Consider the following 22,247-nt stretch of genomic DNA (forward strand, 5'->3'; position numbering starts at 1 on the left):
AAGAAGTGAATGATTAGAAGAACAGTAGTATTTTGTATGCATGACTCTATGTTTAAAGTGCAACACTTTGATCCAGACAGAATGGCTTGGTTAGTACACTTAAATTACACCTTAACCTTGCTGTTCCTTTACTTGTTTCTCAGTGATTTTATTCCTGCTTTCTACTGTGTATTTTATATAAGCCAACAAATATCAGCCCGCAAATAAATATTTAAACTGTGTTCTTCTTTTCCTCTTTAACATTTTATGACTACAGCAATGACTACCATGCATGTGTAGATCTTTTTTTCTTCTCTCATTGGTTGTTTTGTTGTCTCTGAACAGATGAAGTTCAATTGCCGAACTCACAACATGCTAATTCAATATTCCTTTATTATTATTATTATTATTATTGTTGTTGTTGTTGTTGTCATAAAGCTAATTAATATGTATTAAAAAAAAAACATTTTCAGCTTTGGATAATGGGCCAACTAGGAAAGTCTGGAACAGGGGTGCCCAAACTCGGTCCTGGAGGGCCGGTATCCTGCAGAGTTTAGCTCCAACTTGCCTCAACACACCTGCCTTTAAGTTTCTAGTATGCCTATAAGAGCTTGATTAGTTGGTTCAGGTGTGTTTAATTGGGGTTGGAGCTAAACTCTTCAGGTCACTGGCCCTCCAGGACCGAGTTTGGACACCCCTGGTCTGTTAATTATGTCATGTCCTAATAAGCACAGCTGCTGTTGAAGTAGCCAATCAACACATCCAACTGCTAACAAGTCAATCAACATTAAAAATATAGCCGTCAGTCACATATTGCCATTCTTAGCCGCATAGCTCAGGATATTGTTTTAGTGGTAATGTAGGTTTGGTAGTGTTTTAGGCTTTCACATTACAGACACTTAGTTAATCAGTGACTATGGCTTTTGGATTTGTTTCAGGGTAATTGTTTTCTAAGACTTTTTGTCTGTATGCAATATGAATCCATTAGCAACTTGGGTTTGTTCATGTCTTATTAGAGGGCTGCTTCTTCTGTGTGCCGTAGCTTGTGCACTGCGTGACTCTAAAAATGCATTGCAACAGCCCTCTAGACTTCCACAAGGTAAGGGCTTGCAGAAAGATGGCTTTCATTATGTGTTTTCTTGTTTCAAACTGCGTCTTTGTCTTTTGTTTTGCTCATAGTTCCCATTGTGGTTGAATGCAAGGCCCATTCCCTGTTCATCTCGGTAGACATACCACCTTCTGGCAGTGAGCCTCGTTTTGAGGCCATTGGTGAGTTTGAATTTAATTTAAATTTTTCTTAAGTTTACAATTTAGTTTAATGTGGTGTATGGTTCCCCCCCCCTTCTCTTCTCCTTGCTGGTCTCTTAGATGCCACCGGTGCGTATCCTGTCACAGAGAGCTATGGGGCTCAGTGTGGTTACACTTACTCTGTCCTGCCTTTGCTGGGTCGTGTTGATCTCCGAGCATCATACTTCTCCTGTCACACGGGCAATCGGGTACAGAATCCAAAATAGAAAGTTCAAAAGAAGAACCATTTCAGTTTTGTTACTTGATCAAATTAATGCATATTTGAGTACTACACTTCCATAACGGTTTGGAAAAATTAGCTTTGTTTAGCAGAGATGTAGCATTTCTATTTTATAGAAGTGGTCTTTAACACTTTGTTCAAAGAATTCCAAAATGTGTCACTGTTTAAGCATCATGACCGTTTTCAGCGTTGAGGAATGTTAGTTGTGCACCAAATCGGCATGTATGAATGCTTTCTTGGGGATTGTGTGATAAGCTTTTGACCTTTCAGTTTTGTCACAGGAATACAATTTAAAATGTGTTCTAAACTAGTAGTTTGTCTTTGACCCGTCATAACCTAAAACTGTATTTCAATCAAATGCAGCTTTTTGTTAGTATGATGAGATTAATTTTTTTTAACAAATGTTCTTTGTGACCCCAAGCTTATAACTTTTATTGTGATTTTCAGAAAGATGAGGTCTTCACCTTCATGTTTGCTGTGTTCATTATGGATAAGCATGGCAAAGACTCATTTTTCAATGTCTCCAAGACTTGCTCTGTTCCTCCTTTCTCTCCGAGGGTGGTTACTTGTGAGGAGAACTACATGGAGGTACGAGTATTAACTTTAAACTTTTTCATATAATGCATTTGCCCTGCTTTATTTGTAAAGTGTTTCCTCTTCTCCAATAGGTGTCTGTGAGAACTGATCTACCTTGTCCTACAGCTGGCAGTATTAAAGAAGACTTCTCTGCAGCTTTAGCCGTGGTAAGCAGCTAGTTTTTGTTCTTAAAGGGGTCATAGGATGTTGCTAAAAAGAACATTATTTGGTGTAATGCAATGTTTAAGGTTCAAAAAGCATGTTATTTTCCACAATGTACATGGTTTCTCCTCTATGCCCCGCCTTTCTGAAATGTGTCGATTTTCACAAAGCTCATCGGTCTGAAAAGCGGTGTGCTCTGATTGGCCAGCTATCCAGTGCGTTATGATTGGCTGAATACCTCAAGCGTGTGACAGAAATGTTATGCCCCTTACCATACTGCGTTTCCATCATAGTCTATGGTTTCCATGTGTCCCGGCGCGATGAGACAACCCTTTACAAACGAGGCATTTGTTGCATCCAGTGGGGACATAATTACTGATTGTAATGACTTGTACTGTGTTATGTATTGCGCCGCGTAAACTCAAAACCATGTCTGCATTTGTGATGACCCCTGGCTGGACTCCGCTTCAGCTACGGTGAAGGCTGATCCGGCGAGCCACAGCACAAAGTTGATGGTTTTTCCTCAGCAACCAGCACGGATCAGCTCTAGGCATGATGAAGCTGATATCGTCCCCTTTTAGGAGGCCAAACAAAGTAGTTTCGCTTTCACAACATGGCGGCGGCAACAATACTACAGTGAGAAGTTACACCTTTGCGTGAACATTTGGGCAGCGTTATGTAAATCTTCCCACACAGTGATGTGGAGGCGTGTTTAAACTAGGCATTTTAGGAGGGCATGGAGAAGTCTTAACTTTTTATAAAGAATATCTCTTTGGATTTGAGACTTTAGTCTTGCAACTTTACAGATCTTTATGCACCAAGAGCTTGTAACACTCCAAAGAGAAAGGAAAAATTGAAATCGCATTATGACCCCTTTAAGGAGTTAACTTTTAAATCGTGGTCTTTGGTACATTTTGTTTTTGCAACCAGGCCCAAAGTTCAGCTGTTGAGGCCTGGCAGGTGATGCTACAACGAGAGGGCCAGCAGTCTGAGGTCATGTCAACTGAAAATGCTGCTACTCTGGGCTACTTCATAATGGTCACACCTGGCAGACTTGTCTTTCGAACAACCTTTGGACAACGCCATGCTTCTGTAAAAATGGTATGGTGGTTAATGTCATCTAACTCTCTGAATAGGGGCATGTGACCTGATCTCAAGCATTTAAACGGTTAGGATTTCCTTGTAATCTCAATTGCTGCATCAAACTTGTTTCAGGTTAATGGTGTTGCGGTTGAAGTGATCCGAGCCACAGTGTTTTTCAGACAGAACTGGATGGTGGTCATGGTGGACCTGGTTGCTGCCTGTTCACTAGGTAAGAAATTTAGTTAACACTGGTAAGAACAACAACTGGACAAACTGTTGTGTATTAAAACGATGAGTGTATGTTACAGGACAATGTTACAGGAGTCGCCTTCAGCGCTTCTGTATTTGGACAGTTTGACGACCCCCCTTTTTTTGTGTTAATTTACTACTCTGATGAAGGCACTTTTGATGGCTACAGACTCCACTGGCGGACCCCTGCAGTAATGACTCCTCTGGTTGTTGGACGCTCTGAGTTCAGGAGTGAGTACATATCTCCCCCCCCCCCCCCCCCCCCCCCCCGTTACTGACTCTCTGTAGAGCTGCAAGTGTCACATTCAGGTTCCATATTTACACTGATTCTTCAACTTTCAGATAAAGGCTCTTTTGATGGCTACAGACTTCGCTGGAGGACCCCTGCAGTAATGACTCCCCTGGTTGTTGGACCCTCTGAGTTGAGGAGCGAGTACGTAGGCATAGGAGTTGATGGTGAGGTTGTAGATGAACAGGCTGCGATAGACCGAGGCTACTCTGTGACCGTTGCTGAAGAGACCGTAGAGAGTAGCATCCCCTTTGCTGCTGAGGGAGGAACACGAAAGGTATGCTCCATGAAGTTTTATCCATGTATGATCCTGGAATTAGTTTTGATGCATCCTGAAGCAAGTAGATTAGGAGATTATGAATCGTTTGTTTGTCTACAGAGCTTTGTGATGGAAAATGTGTATAATGAGCTGTACATAGTCCAGCTGACCTACCAGCAAATGCTTGTGGACCAGCATGGTGTGGTGACCAAGCATAATGTGGTCCGGCAGATGGCTACTCCACCAATTCCTCATCCATCCTTTTCAGTTAACCGTGAGTTGGAACGAATGTTTGGGCATATCGCTGCTTCTCTTTGGGTGATGGGTTTACTTTAACTGTACTGACTCATCCAGAAACGACCCTTGAGGAGCGAGTCTTCCAGGTCTACCTGGGTAATATTCCTTCTGATGTGGAACTGGTGTCCGTGGAGCTGAATGGGCAGGCGATCTCTGTATTGACTGCCGCACAGATGGGGTACTCCATCACCAGAGTCTCGGAAGGCAAAAATACCTTTGCGTACATCATTAGGGTGCCTTTTGATGACCAATTTGTTGTGAAGCAGGTGAGGTTTGTTTTTGTTCACGGTTTTCTAGGTCAGGACTTTTTGTAATGCACCGTTTCAAAGCAGTTTTACAGAAAGTCATGGTCTTTCTTGATGCATTCATGTTAGCAGGTTGAAGTACAGTGATCTTTAACATGGGCTTTGTGACCGCTCAAGCAATTGAGATGCATGGGTGGTATACTTAAGCAAGTATACTGTAGTTGACGTTGGGCATGGACAGATGCTTTTTAGATCCAAATTTATATAAAGATAAGATACTTTTGCAGGCAGTTGAGATTTTGCTGTGTAGTGTACAGCTTAATGTGAATTTTGTATCCATGTTTGAGAATTTTACAACTGTATTATGAAACCCTGCTCTATGGACTTGCTGCATGCTTGTAAGACCAAGTGGCTGTAACTTCAGACCCGTGTGTTAAATGTTCGTCTTCGGTTTCAGTGTTTTGTCTCTCTTGCAGTACATTTCGGTGGGCGTTTTGAAGTACACTCTGGAAATTAAATGGACTTTGAACATCATACCTCAGATGGAGGCATATTACCACTTTTCTTCTGTGTCTGCTTTAGTCGCTGATGCCAGTAAGAACCATTAACTTTTCCGCATTTTAAAAGTTATGGTTTTAGATCTTGGACATGAGACTATTTTCAGATGAATCAAACGCTTTTGACACTTAGTGTAGTATGGTCTTCCATACATTTTAGGGGGTGTTTTTAATTGTTTCCACAGTACCTCCAGTGTTTGACAGCATGTGTACTGACAATGGCATAAGCTTTATGAAGGACCATCAGCAGTATGACTACTTGTGGGACATTGCCATTGGGTCTTACACCCTGACCCCACAGCTGGCATCGGAGCGTGGCTACATCCTGACCAATGACAGCACCACATTAATATTGGCTGTGCCTCTGTTTACCATTGGATACGTTTATGAGGTTCAACTTAAACCACAAGCAGGGCCCAGTTGCAGAAGCCACTTTAAAATTCTCATAATGGAGTTGTGACAGTGTGGCTGAAATTTAACCTGAAGTCTCCCTATGTTATAGGATATTACTCTACAGCAGTTCTATGGCACTTTTGAAATTCTCTCCAGAAATGTTAAAACCCTGGAGTTTGAGAAGTCCTCAGCCAAACGCTGCCGCTTCCAAACCGCTGAGCTTTTGGGTAATGTAATGGCTGTTATTGACTTGCCCCAAATCTGTCAAGGTTGGCATCAGAAAGCACGCATATACAGTAGTCAACCTTTGAAGTTAATCAAAGTTGTCCTAAGACAAGAATGCATTTTGGTTTTAGGACAACTTTGATCCACTTCAAATGTTGAGGGAGAGGTGTGTGTGTGTGTGTGTGTATATAGCTAGCTGGTTTCTGTGGGCTTTGGCTTGCTTGATCTAATACCGGTCTCTTCCCCCCCCCCCCCCTTCTGAATTTTTTCTTTATCTTTGAAGTGTGCACTACTGAGGGCGTGATGACTGTAGTGACTGACATCACTAAAGTTGTACCTTATGCCGATCCTGCCAGAACCACACTGTTGGACCGAAGCTGCAGACCCCAAGAAACTGATGAGACCAGAGTCCTCTTCTCTTTTGGACTTAACACTTGTGGGACTAGATTTCAGGTAAAGTTGTTTGGGGGGGGGGAGGGGTTGTGAAATCTGACGATGTCTCTATTCAACTTGCCTTTCAGATTGATCAGCAGTATGTGATCTATGAAAATGAGATCATATTTCATGATTTGTATTCCACGGACAGCAGGCAAGTCATCACAAGAGATGCTGCATACAGGTATGTTATTGAGGGTCTGAGCACCCCTAGTAAACTATTTTTAATATGGCGCTCTAAAAACAAAGGAAAGTGCTAAAGCTGTGCAACTATGACTCTGCTGGTTTCAAAACCGTTTACAAGATCTTTTGACTTAATCAGAATGACCATAAGGTGCATTTACCCAGTACATAGCGTTGAAAGCTCTTTTGTGGACCGAAAGTTCAGAGCCGAGACGCCTGGAATTGGATTTATCAAGGACCCTGTGACTGGTAAGTTAATCTGCTTGAATACCTATGATTTAGAACTACTCGGTGGAAGTGCTTATCTTAATCATGCCTTCAATTTTTCAGTTCCTCCCCAAGTGCTTAAGCCCATGCAACTGCAGAAACTAACTGTGAAGCCCTCTTTTTGGGGATCTGTTGCAAGGAAACCAGCTGACTATGCACGAGTGGGCCAGTGGAGTGCGCCCCTTGACAAATATGCCCAGTGATCATTAGGTGGTATTTTTATTTATTTAATCAGTTTACAAGAAGTCATGGCAACTTATGTTTTTACAGTACTTTTACTCCGATAAGTTGAGCAATTTAAATTAAGTTGAAGTTTAATGTAAGTTAAAGACTTGTACAACCAAGTTTACTTAAGGCAGCAACTGAAGTTTGTTAATGGGTGAATAAATATATATATATATTATTTTTTTTCCCTTCTCCCCAGGTCCTAATGGAGGCTTTTAGATTTGACGTGATTTAATAAACTTGAATCTTAAGCATTTTTGTCTTGGGCCGTGTAAAGTGTTCTTTCGTGTGGGATTTTTATTTTTAATTTTTTCTCTGCTCTCCCCACATTACACTGGGTTCTTGAATTTGAGAAGTCTTTAAAAAAAATAAAAAAATTTTAAAAGCAGTAATCTATTTTAACTTTATTCCATCAAGAGTTTTAAACCGTTTAAGTCAGTTATTGGGTATCAGCCCATGGTTTACTGACACTGTCCTGTATGCTCAAATGGAGCCCATTTACCACGGAGCCTCTGTTATAGAACAGGCCTCCTGTGTCTACACTGTGCAGGGAGCCCCAGGTCTGCTGAGGCCCAGTGTGGAGTTTTAAGGGAGGCGCTTTGGACCCTATCTGTGAATTCTGGGTGGGAGCCATGCAACTTGTACTGCTGGTTGGGCATGTACTTGGAGTCTTTGTGCTTTGAAGAAAAGCCAACTGGGTCTGTGACTGGACCAAGTTCTGAATCAGGGTTTGGGTCAGGATGTGATTCTGATGGTGGGTCTGGGTTAGGATTTGCTGGTTTGGGTGAGCCAGTGCTCCGGTCAGGTTAAGATTGTGGTGCTGGTTTGGGCGTAGCTGTAGTTTTTCCCTCCAGTCCTCTTGCTGCTGCCGATGGATCTTCATGTGAGCATTTCTGCTTTTGATTTTATAGAACATCCTGAAATGACAATTTGCAAGGTCAAAGGGAAGGATGGATTACAATGCCCAAAATAAGCATGTTTGCTATAGAAACGAAGACCATGACTTTCAAACCTAGTGAGTACTATAACACAAACTTTGCCTATACTTACTTTCCACACTGTTTACAGGGAAAGCTTGTGGGAAGTGGTGGGGTCTGAATCAGTTGGTCAATACTGGCTTGGTTAACCAACACCTTCGGGGCTGGAGGAACCTGTGGATGAGTAGTTTTGTAACAATTGCTAAAGGGCTGCAACAAATCATTGCTGTCCTCCAGAAAATATGCAAATCGTAGGCCATTATATTTATGTAACTGGTAAGAGGGAGAATGTTCTGCCAAAACAAGTATTTCCTCTGCTGACCATAGTAGCACGTTTCTAATGCATTACTATAAAAAAAAAAAAGTTTGCTGCGCATTCATGCAGCGACGTTTACCGCAGGCCCGCGTGCTGTCGGGGCGAGTCTTTTCTCCCCATTTTAAAATGGAATTACTCATGAATTTCTCACAATAACTAATCCATGGGAGAGGATTTGAGAGGGAAAAAAAAGAACTGAGTGAGTAATTTTGATCCACACTCCATTCCAGTTGGTTGCGGAAATACACCATTTTGTTTCTCAACTGCTAATAAAATCTCAAGAAGAATTTGACCGTAAAATGTAAGCCATGCACTGTGAAAATTATTCCTCAAATGCATTAAATGGCAAATGAGATCTGGTAAAGAACTGACATGGCAGGCCATGCTAAAATTTGTTGCGTTTGAAGCGTTGAATATAAGACTCAATTCTCAACTTTTGGACAACTTGGAGTACACTATTACTAAGAAGCTCTGTGCCCTTCTCTATTTTTCAGGTGTTTTGTTCATTAAAAACGTGTTTTTCAATAGTTATGGGAGAAATGGAGCTTTTTGAAAATTTGAATAAATTGAACCAATTTCTTCGCAAACTGATTCTTTTTCTTCTAAGAGCTCGAAATGACAGGTTGGCGTCACTTGCTGGTCGGAGCAAGACTCAGAAACATGTATGACATTTTACGAACCAAGTGTAGTCTATTCAGTTTAATTAAATACTAAAAACTAAAATTTGTGCTCAATGTGCAGTGCTTGTTTTGTGTGTTATTAGGTAAGGCTGGGCAAGCTAGGTTAATTAAAAGCAATTGAATATCATTCACATTTTTATATTAAATTAAAAACCGGCCTGTATTATTAAAAACCATTACACACCCATTCATGGGTTTACCTGATCAGCACTCATGCTCGTATAGACTGACACTGATGTGCAGTAATCTAACTCAGTCTTACCTGATTGATGGTGGCTGCTATTCTCTCTTTCTCCAAACTTTCTCTTTCCCTCTGCTTGTTTTGTTTCTCTGAAAGCCTCTTGGAGTTGTAGTAGAATTCAATACACTGTGACACCTGCTTTGTTCTCACCTGAAAGTATGAGAACTGTAAATTCTCTGATAGTTGGTGGTTTGGAGTTGCAAATATTCAATATATTACCATTTTGTGTATAAAGGAGAAATCCTTTCCATAAATTGCAAATGCTTTATGGAACAGTCTTTGTTCACTCAAACTCCACATATTCATGCCTAAATGGAAAGTGAAACGGGATTAGTCTTATTTATAATATGCTTACTGTAAAAGTTTTTGACAATCAACAAATGAGTGTTTACCAGAATAGTGATAGTTTTCTGATGGAGGGGAGTTTTTAAACAACAGCATCTCCAGCGCTGCCTGTCACCAGGAAAATAAGGAAATTAAATATTATGCTGCGTTATTGTGTAAAACAGTCATCAGATGTCATGATTACCAAGGACATTATGAAGAGGTAACAAAGCAATCACAAAATATCATACATCTACAAACATGAGTTCATAATGAAGATTGCACTCACTAGAAGGTTTCCCTGGCAGTGAGACAGGCTATGAAGAGCAAGCTCCAGATTGGCGCCACCTCCTGGTAGAACACTGGAGGCACTCAGGTCAAGAAGATTCTCCACTGAGGTTCCAGATCACACTCATTAATGAAGAAAAAACTAGTGGTTTAATGGTAATTAAAATATTTGATTTTGATTACCGTGCTGTAAAAGGGTGTCATTTTCCTCTAACTCGGCCCAAGGTTTCCATAGTAACTCCTCCCTGACTGGTTCCTCTGGACACACCTCATGCGCTCTTCCTATAATCAGATCTGGCAGCTCCGCTTGGAACTCTGGGCCTATATTTATGCACCTTGGGTGTGAATTGACAGTTTATTGAAATCATCTGTCTCTGAAAAGCTTGAAATCATCTGTCTCTGAAAAGCTTGAAATCATCTGTCGCTGAAAAGCTTGACACATAAGTTTCTTAACCCTCTGGGTAAATTTCACTCATCGTTTATTTATTTAAAAATTTTTTACTTTATTGGAAGGGTCAGGTATGAAACTTAGTAAAGATTTTGGCACTTGCTATGTGAACACACACACACACACACAAAAATCATGGGCATGATCTGAAAAGGTTAAATGGTCATATTTTTGTTCACAGTCATTGAAAATTAATGGGAAGCAATTTTTTTGTTGTAGAAATGTTTGGTATTGCACCCAAACTAAATCTTACTGAGACCTCGTTTATTTGTGATATCAACCTCAAATTTGGAACACAACTTGTTTAGATTCATGGCTTTGGTTTTCTTACAGCTTTTGAGTAAAACATGTTTTGAAAATATGTTTCATATAAAAAAATGGCATTTTGTGCATTTCTCATAACGGCAAACTTCAATAACTTAAACTTCACTTCATCAATAATCTGCCATGTGTCTTCTTTAAGAAGAGATCACACTTAAGTGTGCTCCAGTGGCCTGTTTCATAAAACAAGTTTACCAAATAAGCCAGGCTTATTTCAGTTAGTCTGACTTATTGTGAACCAAATCAACTGACAATACGTCAGACTAACTAAAATAAACCTGGCTTATTTGGTAAACTTGTTTTATGAAACTGGCCCCAGTTCAAGTTTTACGACAGTTTAAGTTGGAAATGTAATTTTCAGGTCTATGCTCAAAAAGTGGTTCGCAGGTATCAAATGGATCATAACTATGAATATAATTTAGAACCAAACATTTCCTAAAAAAAACCTAAATATTAAATTTAAAAAACTATCAAGATACAATACAGAACGTTAATTTCATTTAAAAAAAATACTTTTTTTGACTGCCATGTTGAAAAATGCCAGAGGGTTAAAATAAGGAAGATTCAACACAACCAAGCAGATGCTCACCAAATCAAGAAAGAAAAAACTTGACACCAAACTGTGCATTATTTATGTCCTGACAGATTATTGTTGTCAAATAAGTAAAAAATTTTTTTAAGCTGTTCAGACATGCGCTTCACAAAAAAAAATACATAGATAAATTGGTATTAGCTGAAATACTACAAATGCTTCATGTATGACGACACCAATGAGTGACCAAAACTGAGAAAAACAAACAAACATTTGAATGCTGACCTTTGTGAGTCATCATCTTTCCTCTCGTCTGTCCACAATGCTCTGTTTTCCACAGCTAGGGAAGACAGTAAGTTGCAAAAGAGTCCCGTTCCACTACGTGTTGGGTTCAGCATTGGAGGTGGCATATAGTGAGGTGTAGCTTCCTCCCAGTTCTCCATTAGGTCTCTACTCATCTGGATCACACTGTTGAAAGGGGCTCCAGTATATACGGAACTGGGAACATTCTACATGAGGCAAATAAAGCTGCATGTGAGTGATTCTGCTTAAAATGATGCTCCCAAGGATGAAGGCTTGTGGTTTTAACCAGTAACCGTTAACATTTTTATATATATTTCACATGTTGTATATTACTACCGTTCAAAAGCTTGGGTTGTTTTTAAAAAAAAAATGTTTTCGAAGTGTCTTATGCTCACCAATACTGCATTTATTTAATCAGAAAATACTGTAAAAGCAGTAATATTGTCAAATATTATTACAGTTTTATAACAGTTTTCTATTTAAATATACTTTAAACTCTTAATTAGAAATTATTCTAATGTGCTTATTTGGTTCTAAAGAAACAGCTCCTATTATTATCAATGTTGCAAACAGTTGTAACGTTTTTTTTTTCATGGAAGCCATGATAATATTGTTCAGGATTTTTTGATGAATGGAAAGTTTAAAAAGAAAAAAATTAACAATTTATGTAGCATTATAAATATCTTTGTCACTTATTCACCAATCAAAAAAAAGTATTAATTTGTCTAAAATTTCTTGAAGATCTTACTGACCCCAAATTTTTGAATGGTACAAAATGTAGTAAATTAATGGTCTCTTGCCTGTGTGCTGACGGGCACCTGAGATTTGTCTGAGGACCCAGGACCGAAGTTCAGTCCATAACCGAATCGTGTTCCTTCTCCTGGCCCTGACCCCTGCACATGGAGACTAGTCTGGTGTAGAGAAGGTCCAAATGAATGAGATGATTGCCCCATCTGTCAAAATGGAAGAAAAAAAGGTTCTATACAGTGTAATGAATGTTGCATGCTATCATAACCAGCTTAAAATACAGAACATTAAAATTAAATGGGCTGCTATGCCGTTAAAGCCATTGATGCATCAGTCGATTATGCTTGACCAGGCTAATAATCTGTCTGAATGTGCAGATGGCAAACCTGAGACCAAGTCATGTGATCTTCGGATGTTCCGGGCTCGTGACTCAACTCTTGTTGCGTGCAGGCCTGGTGATGGTGATGTTCAACCAGTACAGGGTTGAGGGACATTTGCAGTGAACAGTCTAACCAAGAAAAGCACTTGTTTTATTAAAAGTCACACTTTAATTTAAAAAATAACAGCATGCCAAGACAGATCAACACACAAAACATGGTGCTATGTTACCTGTACCTCTCTGCAGGGAGTTAATATGTTTCAGATGAGGCCCTCCGTGCTCTGAATAAATCAGAGAGGAGTTTGAATCTTGTGGAAGGTGCTGCGTTAAGTCCAGGCTGTCGCTGTCGTCAGCTTGCAGCTGGAACCAAATGGGATGATTGAACCTGCCGGTGGAGGGCGAAGGTAAAGAGGGAAAGAACTGCAGCGACCCATCCATCTGAGTTTGTATCTGTGATTGACTCAAGATCTGGCCGGACAAGAAGTGTTGAGGTCGTTTAGGAGGAGAAAAGGATGGAGCAGGCAGGGGCGTTGGCGGTGGGCTAAGAACCAGAGGGAAAGAGAGGGCATGTGACGGAGGAGTAGAGCTGTTAAAGCCGCTCTGCTCTCCTCCGCCCGGCATTCGGGTGGCGCTATGACTGCAAAATGCCTCGGAGAATGAATCCAGTTTTTGTTGCTGACGCCCAGTTGTTTCATAACTCTCTGATGCCTCTTGTTGGTGGTAGTGAGAACTCCAGTCGGCCTCGTAAACTCCAGCTTGTGCCTTGTTCCTGTTCAGTTCCATAGAGGACACAGGGGATGTATTCCCCCAATAAGAAGCATTCCCCGTTTGAGCTATTCCATTCAGAGTGTTCCCGGTGCCATCCGTGGCTTCACACGGGACCTCAAACGGGCCGAGCCCACTTATAGAACCTTGCAGGTAAAGGTTGTGGCTTGACCTTTGACCTTCTGTCTGGTGTCGGAACATGGGAGCGAAGGAGAGCGACTCCGCCTCGGGAGATGTAAGGTCAGCCATGTGGCTTGTTGCAAATGGCTGCACCCTCGAGTTAAAGGACGCTCATCGCATCTGAAAACTGAAACGACACACAAAGACAATCAGAAGCCATCAAAATCCTTTCAACCTCAGAAACGTTAGTGAGCCAAACCACACAGGCAAACGCAATGAGACATTTTCCCAACCGCTGAATGGTTTGTCTTTGTCTTCCTCTGTAACAGTTGGTTTTAAAGACAAATATTCATACAGAAATGCGGAAACATTACAGCAAAGAAAAAATGGAGAAACGTCTACAGCTATCGAAAGAAAACAAACGGCCTTTGTTCTGCGGCTTTGTTTATCATTTTTACTTTATTTCTCATCCTTCTTTCTCACTCTGTTTGTCTAGTACTCACCTTTCTTTATCCATAACCTGTTGTTTTTGTTCATGTGCTATCTGTACATGTCGACCTGCGAGTTGTCTGCCGTGTGCGACCCTTCTCTCCAGCTAACACGTCTGAAAGCAGGCGCTCTCTCTAGCTCTTCCTCGCTTGTGCGCATTATCATACTTAAATGTGAAAACTCTTTCTCACACATTTTCTTTCACAGGTGCCACCGATCAAAAGGTAAGTCTTCGGTTGTCATAGAGTCACCCCCTCCCTTAAAACCCTGAACCGAAAACCACATCCTGAGGAAGCAGTCACGGATCTCCCTCTATCTCTGTCTTTCTATATCTCTCTCCCTCTTCTGTCTTGCTCTCCTCCTTAATCTCTTTTCCTTCTCAGTCTATTTTTATCCGTTCTCCTACATCACATACTCACAGTCTCCCATAGATCACCATCTTCTCTTGGTCCAATGGGGGTCTCACTCATGGTGAACAGACAGACGGTAGATCAAAAAGGGTTGATTCCAACCTAACCTTACTTTAGAATACTTTTTTTTTTTTTTTACAATTAACAAAAGCAGCAGGATGAAAGTGTGTTGTCTTCAGTGATGTTGGCAGGTTATGAGACCTTTTGGGCTTTTTGTGCTTGCGGCTCAGAGTGTTATCTTGAGATTCGCATCTGTTGTGGTTAGTGACTTGAGTGTAAAGAACGTAAGAGTTGTCAAACTGGCAGGTAAGGCGTGGGTGTGTGTGTGTAAGTGTATACGACATGAGTGAGAGGCAAAGCTTCCTGTCAAGTGTCTGTGTGTGTGTGTGTCGGTCATAAGAACAAGTTTGAGTATTTGTTTTGTATTTGCATGTATGTGAACAGTTGTGTTTTGTGTTAAATGATTAACTTGATTGCTTTATTGAGATTTTGTGCATGCATATACAGTAAGTCTGTGCATGTGTTTGTGTGGGTGAAAAAACAAACTGTGTTTACGCCAGTGAGAATCTGTGGTTGCTCAAAATCATGTGACGGGAAGTTGACCATGAAACAACAACAGAACAGGAAGTGGACAAGGGAAACCTCCGTACAGCTGAACCCGGACTAACCTTACTTTAGATCGATTTTTTAACAATTAACAACAGCTGTAGGATGAAAGCTTGTTGTCTTCAATGATGCTGGCAAGTTATGAGACTTTTTGGGCTTATTGTGCATGCGGCTCAGAGTGTTATCTTGAGATTCGCATCTGTTGTGGTTAGTGACTTGAGTGTAAAGAACGTAAGAGTTGTCAAACTGGCAGGTAAGGCGTGGGTGTGTGTGTGTAAGTGTATACGACATGAGTGAGAGGCAAAGCTTCCTGTCAAGTGTCTGTGTGTGTGTGTGTCGGTCATAAGAACAAGTTTGAGTATTTGTTTTGTATTTGCATGTATGTGAACAGTTGTGTTTTGTGTTAAATTATTAACTTGATTGCTTTATTGAGATTTTGTGCATGCATATACAGTAAGTCTGTGCATGTGTTTGTGTGGGTGAAAAAACAAACTGTGTTTACGCCAGTGAGAATCTGTGGTTGCTCAAAATCATGTGACGGGAAGTTGACCATGAAACGACAACAGAACAGGAAGTGGACAAGGGAAACCTCCGTACACCCCGCCTCCGCTCTCTCGCTCTCTTTCTGCAAGTGTATCCCTCTTATACCCACAATATAAAATCGTTTCCATACCGCATACAATTGTCTCTGCACCCCTTTTTCCACCCACACGTAGTGTTAAATAAGCTTTTCTCTCTCTCTCTCTCTCTCTCTCTCTCTCCCATGCTAGCTTATTTGCATCATTTTAACTGTTAATTCTTAAATGACAGCAGTTCAGCATAATCATGGATTTTTATTTTGAATGACAGGTCTACTACAGGTCCACCCACTCTGTCTCTGTGCGTCGTATCTCGGTCAGAGGCATTAAACTTTGAGAGACCGTGAATCTGGACGGCCCCCGCATAGGTTGTAGGTTTGGCAGTTTGGCTGATGAGGGTGATGTTAATTCAGTGGTGAGTACAGTATGAATGTACCTGCAGAAATCACCTACACAAACCTCACCATTAGCATAATGTGGGTGAAAGAATAAAAGGTGTAATACAATACACCGCGAGAAGACGGATTCCTGGACAAGAGAAATGTAGATTTTCTCTCTCGCTGCCCTACTTTTTTTTAGCTTTTGCCTTTAAAAATCTACTTTGTACAAGTTTTTATATTCAAAAACAAAGAGTGGGGAAATTTAGGACTTAAAATACCAACTTTGTTGCATGAAATGTTCATTCTTAAATCAATATTGCGTACCTAAAAGCTATACGTGATCAGATAATACTGGAGAACGGGGCGAGCGGGTTAAGGAGGGACAAAACAACATAGGATATAATTGATGGAAAGAGGAGTGTGGAGGCTGTTTTCTAGTTTTCGGTCATATGAGTGAAAGACTGAACAGAGGAGGGGGAAAGCAGCAGAGCGGTTTGGACTTTTTTTTTTTCTCCTCTCTATCTATCATTCTATCAAACCGTTTATCTTATCTTTGAGACAACGTTCATAAGTGCATGCAGACGAATGCGTTGAAAAATTAAAGAAGTATATGAGAGTAATGAAAGCTGAACCTAAAACTCTTGTTGAATGAACGCTGAAGTTTAGGTTGCGGAAATAAATGAATGTGCTTTTTACAGGTTACGTCCCCCAAAACCTGTAGTTTCTAATGAATTTAGGTGCTTCTCCATTATTAGTCTGCTCATGGCCGATGCAGAGTGAAATGTGCTGACGATGCATTTTAGGAGGAGTAAGAATTCACTCATTTTTAGAACATAAGCAAATTCAGAAACGGCTAATGTGTTAAGCAAGCTTCCACTAAATTTCAGTAGTCAAAATTTTCAACTGACAACATGTGGCCATAATTTCAAATCATAGAAAAGAAGAGAACAGCTGGAAATACATGAAGATATGAAAATCTCTTTTACTCTTGTGCACATTTACTGCTGTAGATTCTGTTGTATTGTTGGGTCTTGTAGCATGAATTGCTAGCATTGTGAGATTCTTCAGTTAAACTGTATAAAATAATCATTTACAATAAATAATTTAACAGACTATGTCTGGCAGTCCATGTCTTCCCAGCTCTGTGACGGTGACATTTTTAAGTCGTGAAAGCATATACTATTATAAAGACTTTTCAATAATATTAATAAAGATTTGTAGTTTTGGAATCGTTTACATTTTGCTGGCGGCATTTTATAATAGATGTAATGTAATGCTAAAATATATGAACCCAAATCAAATGATAAACACAAAAGTGTTCGCATACTGGTTTGTGGATAACCGTTGAAAGAGGCAAAATATGCAATTTAGATTTATTGTATTTTTGTATTTACATGGAAATATTTTTTTTGCCAATATTTTTTTTCATGGGTAGTCTTTTTCAGTGTTAAATGTTACGCATTATCCTATTTCAATGGTCTATAAGACGATCTTTGATTCAATTTAATCAATGTTAGACCTGTAAAAAAATAAAAAAATAAAAACAGTAAGTGAATATGATGTATGCAAATTAGATAAATCTAGCATTAGAAGTTGCACAAAAGTGATACTAAATAAACAACTTTTTGGATGTGTGCTTTTGTATGATTACATGAATATATTTTGGAGTGGTTTTGTTCAAAAGGTTTTCAAACGAGAGAATGATAAACTATAAAATGACAGAGCACAACATCTGTATGCATCTCACTGCAGTCTCATCCGTATAATGATTATTGATCCGATTTATCATTGATATTACCAAATTGTTTTGTGTTTGTTTATATGTTTTCTTTTTTGTCATATCGGTGCTCTAGATGAAAAGTTAGCAAATTTAACATTTAATTCTCAACTGAATGTCTTACCGGTTTTTTAATACGTTCTAAAAATGTTTATCGCAGAAGGCTAAACATGACTGCACATAGACAAGCTTCAGAAGCAGTCTGTCCTTATAACCGCTTCAATAAAATCTTACATTTTCACGCCATATCAAGTATTTGTATATAATATGTATTAGAAAATTAGCAAAAATTATCTTATGTAATTATCTGTATTATCTGATGAAATAGAGACTTGCTGTTGTTGTTGTTTTTAAAAAAAAGATTTTGTTCATATTGAACAGGTGCTACCTAGACTGAATATCTGGCCTTTCATAGTCAAATAGTAAAACATATTTATAGTCAAATAACTGCAAAGTCTGTTAAGTGATGTTTCTAAGGTCTCCCAGAGCCTCGCATCTAAACCTACATACAAATACCGATTTATCATTGATATTACCAAATTGTTTTGTGTTTGTTTATATGTTTTCTTTTTTGTCATATCGGTGCTCTAGATGAAAAGTTAGCAAATTTAACATTTAATTCTCAACTGAATGTCTTACCGGTTTTTTAATACGTTCTAAAAATGTTTATCGCAGAAGGCTAAACATGACTGCACATAGACAAGCTTCAGAAGCAGTCTGTCCTTATAACCGCTTCAATAAAATCTTACATTTTCACGCCATATCAAGTATTTGTATATAATATGTATTAGAAAATTAGCAAAAATTATCTTATGTAATTATCTGTATTATCTGATGAAATAGAGACTTGCTGTTGTTGTTGTTTTTTTTTTAAAGATTTTGTTCATATTGAACAGGTGCTACCTAGACTGAATATCTGGCCTTTCATAGTCAAATAGTAAAACATATTTATAGTCAAATAACTGCAAAGTCTGTTAAGTGATGTTTCTAAGGTCTCCCAGAGCCTCGCATTTAAACCTACATACAAATACACCATTTATTTCTACATGAAGACATACCATAGACTACTATTTTTTTATATAAACATCGTTAGAATTACTATAGATTAAACCAGCTAAGTTTACATAAAGCCAATTCTAAATGTTCTTTTTCGTATTCCATTATTTTAAAAAAAAAGATAGAAAAGAAAAAATAAATTGCTAATTTGTTGTTGGTGACCATCGTCATGTTCTGTTTGACCCAATACATAATAATGGAGATCTGAGGTTTAAAATCAACTTAGCGCCTTACAAAAAGCCCAATACTCATTCAATACCTGAATAAAAGAGGACCTAACACTGTACTGTTTAAGTATTGCTTATGCATATTAAAGCTAAATTTGGCTGCAATGATCAGTATACAGGAAATATGCCCTTGGTGGATGCCAACATCCTCACAGAATAAACACAGAACTCTTGCATAATTTAAATATCCAAAAAGGTTAAAGGTACAATGCAGAAACTGTTGCAATTCTGTTAGTAGAAGGATTCTTGTTCAATCCTAATAGCCTTTTTTTTCTTTTCAAGTGTAAAGTATAATCACTGAACTTTGAGGCTAATTTTTTATTATATATATATTTTCAGGAATCATCATCGCTTGGACTAGTAGTTTGCAGCACTTGAGTCATAAAGGCGGTTGTAGGACGTTATCTGTCAGGTGAGTTTCATTTCATAAATAACAATTCTGAATCAATATTCTCTACATGACATTATACTTTGCAATAATAGCAAAAAACATCAGAGAAAGTTTGCTTATTAGACCCTGTTGTGTAAAGATGAAATATACGGAAAAAACTGTAAAATCAGACAATACATTACTAGGAGCCCGAGTTATTAATAATTTGCATGGTCCACCATCAACAAAAATAGGTCATTACTGACTGCTCTTTGTGTTAAAGGGAAGAACCTTGCACACACTTTCAGTCCCATAATCATTGACGCAGGTCTTCAAGGAACTACAAATGCACATAAAAGGTGAGAGAAATTATGCTCAAGGCTCAAAAAAATAAATCTTACCCCTTAAAAATATTTTTTGAATATGATTTCCAGAAATAGAAGCTTTTGTTTTATTATTTTTGAATTTTTGTACTTCGAGCGCAGAACCAAGAAAAAGTATTCAAACTGCTTTTTCTCGCAGGATTGTACGCAATCCAATACCGTTTCTCATGAGAATGACTCACAGGGACACGTTTCATCTACAGATTATCCGAAAATTATCAATATTCTACTCTGTCGTTCACAATCTGAAGAATGTCATAGACGCCACAAAATACTAATGGAGCGAACTATTATTAGTGTTGAAAATGTAAGCGTTATTATAGCATGCATCTCATAAACTAAAGATGATGTTCATTAATTAAATGTAAAAAGAGGTACATTACAGTCAAAAAGATACCTCATTCAATCCACACTGAGTTTCTAATGTGTCCTCTGTACTCCAGTCGTTTTCCGAAACTAGGCCTCAACATCAATGAAATCTTTCATGCTATACGCAGATCCATGAGTCTACAAGTCTGGTGCAATACACAATCTTATGAGTTTCAAAAACAAGCGACATGAGTCTGCATCGCTTTACATTCAAGATGTAAAAACAAACAAGATGAGTGTCAGCTCAGCCATGTCTGTGCCTTATATAACTTTGTTTGCAGAACTGAAATACATGTGTATATACTTGTAAAGCACTACCCATTAGTCCGTTTTATCACTCGCTAACTCGCTTCACTGTCTGTTTTTTGTTGTCTTGTTCATAAACAGAGGAAGATGTCACTTACCTCTCAGTTTTGAAGTCAAGGCCTGCAGGACAGTTGAACTCTGCGTGTTACATGCACGTCTGTATACACGAGTGAGTGAATGAAGGAGGGATGCACTGTTAAGGTAAGATAGACAGAGAGAAAGACATGCAGGCTCTGTGGAGGCGTTAGTGATGGTTAACTTTTCGGTACGGCAGTCTTCTCTTGGTTCCTCTGATCTTTTGAAGACTTTGTCATTGTGATCCTGGAAACGAGTGAGAAAAAACATCATACACCGTAGAGAGAGAGAGAAAGAGCGAGAGAAAAAAAACTGTATTGCTCCGACTCAGACCTCAGAGGCAGCTCTCAGTTTGACAAAGCGCCTGTCCTTGCCCCTACGTTTTTTTCACTCTCTCTTTCTTATCCATCTAGTATTTGATTGTTAAATACTGCTATTAAGTGCTGAAAAACTATTCTACAACCTATTTGTTCTATGTTGTATTTTATTGTATTTCCATGGTCTCCTGTATCACCTCCGGGGGCTTCAAATAGGGGTCCGTGAAGGTACTTTATTGAGTAAGGAGAAGATGCTGATTATAATAATAAAAAAAGCGTAATAAAATGAATACACGGTGTTGGAATAGCAGAAATGTTTTTCATTTAAATAGCCGTTGATTGTGGATATTACATGCTGAGAGAATTTTTTAGTGCACTCACAACAAATCTAAATATCTGATTTATTGAAGTCAAAATATGATCTAACATCACTTAATCAACCAAATACATTACGATAATACAACAAAACTAGTTTGAAGAGTAATGATTGGGTAGAAATGACCCTTAAAGGAATAGTTCACCCTAAAATGAAAATGTTGTCGTCATTTACTCACCCTCATGTCGTTCCAAACCTGTGTGAGTTTCTTTCTTATGTTGAACACAACAACTGTTCGAATACCAACATTCTTCAAAATATCTTCTTTTGTGTTCAACATAAGAAAGAATCTCACACAGGTTTGGAAGGACATGAGGGTAAACTATTCCTATTCATGTATTCACCTTCATGTTGTTCCAAACCTGAACACAAAGATATTTTAAAGCAAGTTTTGGCTTTTTATGTTTATACAATTAAAGTTAAAGGGGTTCAAAAACAACACTGTCTTTTGCTGTATGAGACTTCTTTCAAATGATCTTCTTTTGTGTTCCACATAAGAAGTCGTACAGTTTGGAGCGCACGTGAGAATGAGGAATTTTTATTTGAAAGATTGCAACAATTGCAGGTTACCATCTCTACGTGCAGGTGACATATTTCGGTAGGCCATTATTGATGATGAGGTATGAAAATGATTGTTGAAATTGCCACACAGCCACCCTCATTCATTTTAGGGAGAATCACTATTTCATGCAGATATTTTGGAGAGTTTGACAAACAATGGTGTATTTGATATCGAAAGTCAGAAGATATGAGAATAATACAGAGTTTGGTGATGATGATGATAGTGATAATGGAGATGGTGATGCTTATGAAGAAATGTTTGCGATGAAGATGGGGGTTCAAGATAACAGGGTTTAATGAAGTTTAGTGATGTGAGTAGGCTGTAGCAGTAAAAACGAGAGTCAGGCATGACTGGGCATTGTTCGGTGAGGAGTTTCACATCAACAGGGCGAGAGGGGGCGTTGTGTCTTTCTCTCTCGTCTCTCTTATTGAGATGAGGGAGGAGAAGGAGAGAGAGAAACAGATGATCAAGCCCGTACAAAACCCAAATCACACGAGAAGACAAGTGTGGTTTAAAGTTACCAGAAATGTTTCCTGATTTTAAAGGAATTTCAAGTGAACAACTTAAGTTGAA

General features: G+C 39.0%; 2 protein-coding genes and 1 long non-coding RNA gene across 3 annotated transcripts; 2 read left to right on the forward strand and 1 right to left on the reverse strand.

The window, feature by feature from the left end:
- The first annotated feature begins 752 nt into the window (after window positions 1–752).
- zpax4 (zona pellucida protein AX 4) lies at window positions 753–7,206 on the forward strand. Its single transcript, XM_016287958.1, has 19 exons — window positions 753–918; window positions 996–1,078; window positions 1,159–1,248; window positions 1,348–1,475; window positions 1,955–2,095; window positions 2,176–2,250; window positions 3,176–3,346; window positions 3,461–3,557; window positions 3,920–4,143; window positions 4,246–4,399; window positions 4,480–4,688; window positions 5,144–5,261; window positions 5,410–5,615; window positions 5,727–5,844; window positions 6,126–6,295; window positions 6,364–6,461; window positions 6,600–6,709; window positions 6,791–6,937; window positions 7,152–7,206. Exons 1-18 carry the CDS (start codon window positions 896–898, stop codon window positions 6,928–6,930), a joined length of 2,355 nt encoding a protein of 784 aa, XP_016143444.1. The 5' UTR covers window positions 753–895; the 3' UTR covers window positions 6,931–6,937; window positions 7,152–7,206.
- Window positions 7,207–7,290: 84 nt separating this feature from the next.
- LOC107597053 (uncharacterized) lies at window positions 7,291–20,671 on the reverse strand. Its single transcript, XM_016287959.1, has 12 exons — window positions 20,443–20,671; window positions 12,745–13,580; window positions 12,516–12,637; window positions 12,183–12,335; window positions 11,365–11,588; window positions 9,962–10,113; window positions 9,780–9,883; window positions 9,559–9,619; window positions 9,386–9,474; window positions 9,188–9,316; window positions 8,003–8,103; window positions 7,291–7,869 (listed from the first exon to the last, which is right to left on the reverse strand). The coding sequence occupies exons 2-12, from the start codon at window positions 13,520–13,522 to the stop codon at window positions 7,392–7,394; spliced, it is 2,391 nt and encodes a 796-aa protein (XP_016143445.1). The 5' UTR covers window positions 13,523–13,580; window positions 20,443–20,671; the 3' UTR covers window positions 7,291–7,391.
- On the forward strand, window positions 15,714–20,484 carry LOC107597054 (uncharacterized). The gene is made up of 3 exons (XR_001610428.1): window positions 15,714–15,891; window positions 19,256–19,328; window positions 20,426–20,484. It is a non-coding gene; the product is annotated as an uncharacterized lncRNA (long non-coding RNA).
- Window positions 20,672–22,247: the final 1,576 nt, after the last annotated feature.

Source organism: Sinocyclocheilus grahami, unplaced genomic scaffold (assembly GCF_001515645.1).
Source record: "Sinocyclocheilus grahami isolate Dianchi unplaced genomic scaffold, SAMN03320097.WGS_v1.1 scaffold227.1, whole genome shotgun sequence".
Taxonomy (NCBI): Eukaryota; Metazoa; Chordata; class Actinopteri; order Cypriniformes; family Cyprinidae; genus Sinocyclocheilus; species Sinocyclocheilus grahami.

What these genes read in the sequence shown, in the direction of transcription:
- LOC107597053 (XM_016287959.1), bottom strand. Translation starts at nt 13,522, where the DNA reads ATGGCTGACCTTACATCTCCCGAGGCGGAGTCGCTCTCCTTCGCTCCC. An exon ending in TGACACCCTTTTACAGCACG is followed by an intron (nt 9,884 to 9,961) that starts GTAATCAAAATC and finishes CTGGAACCTCAG; the next exon opens with TGGAGAATCTTCTTGACCTG. An exon ending in ACTGCCAGGGAAACCTTCTA is followed by an intron (nt 9,620 to 9,779) that starts GTGAGTGCAATC and finishes TCCTGGTGACAG; the next exon opens with GCAGCGCTGGAGATGCTGTT.
- zpax4 (XM_016287958.1), top strand. Translation starts at nt 896, where the DNA reads ATGGCTTTTGGATTTGTTTCAGG. An exon ending in GGTTGCTGCCTGTTCACTAG is followed by an intron (nt 3,558 to 3,919) that starts GTAAGAAATTTA and finishes TTCAACTTTCAG; the next exon opens with ATAAAGGCTCTTTTGATGGC. An exon ending in ACCAATTTGTTGTGAAGCAG is followed by an intron (nt 4,689 to 5,143) that starts GTGAGGTTTGTT and finishes TCTCTCTTGCAG; the next exon opens with TACATTTCGGTGGGCGTTTT.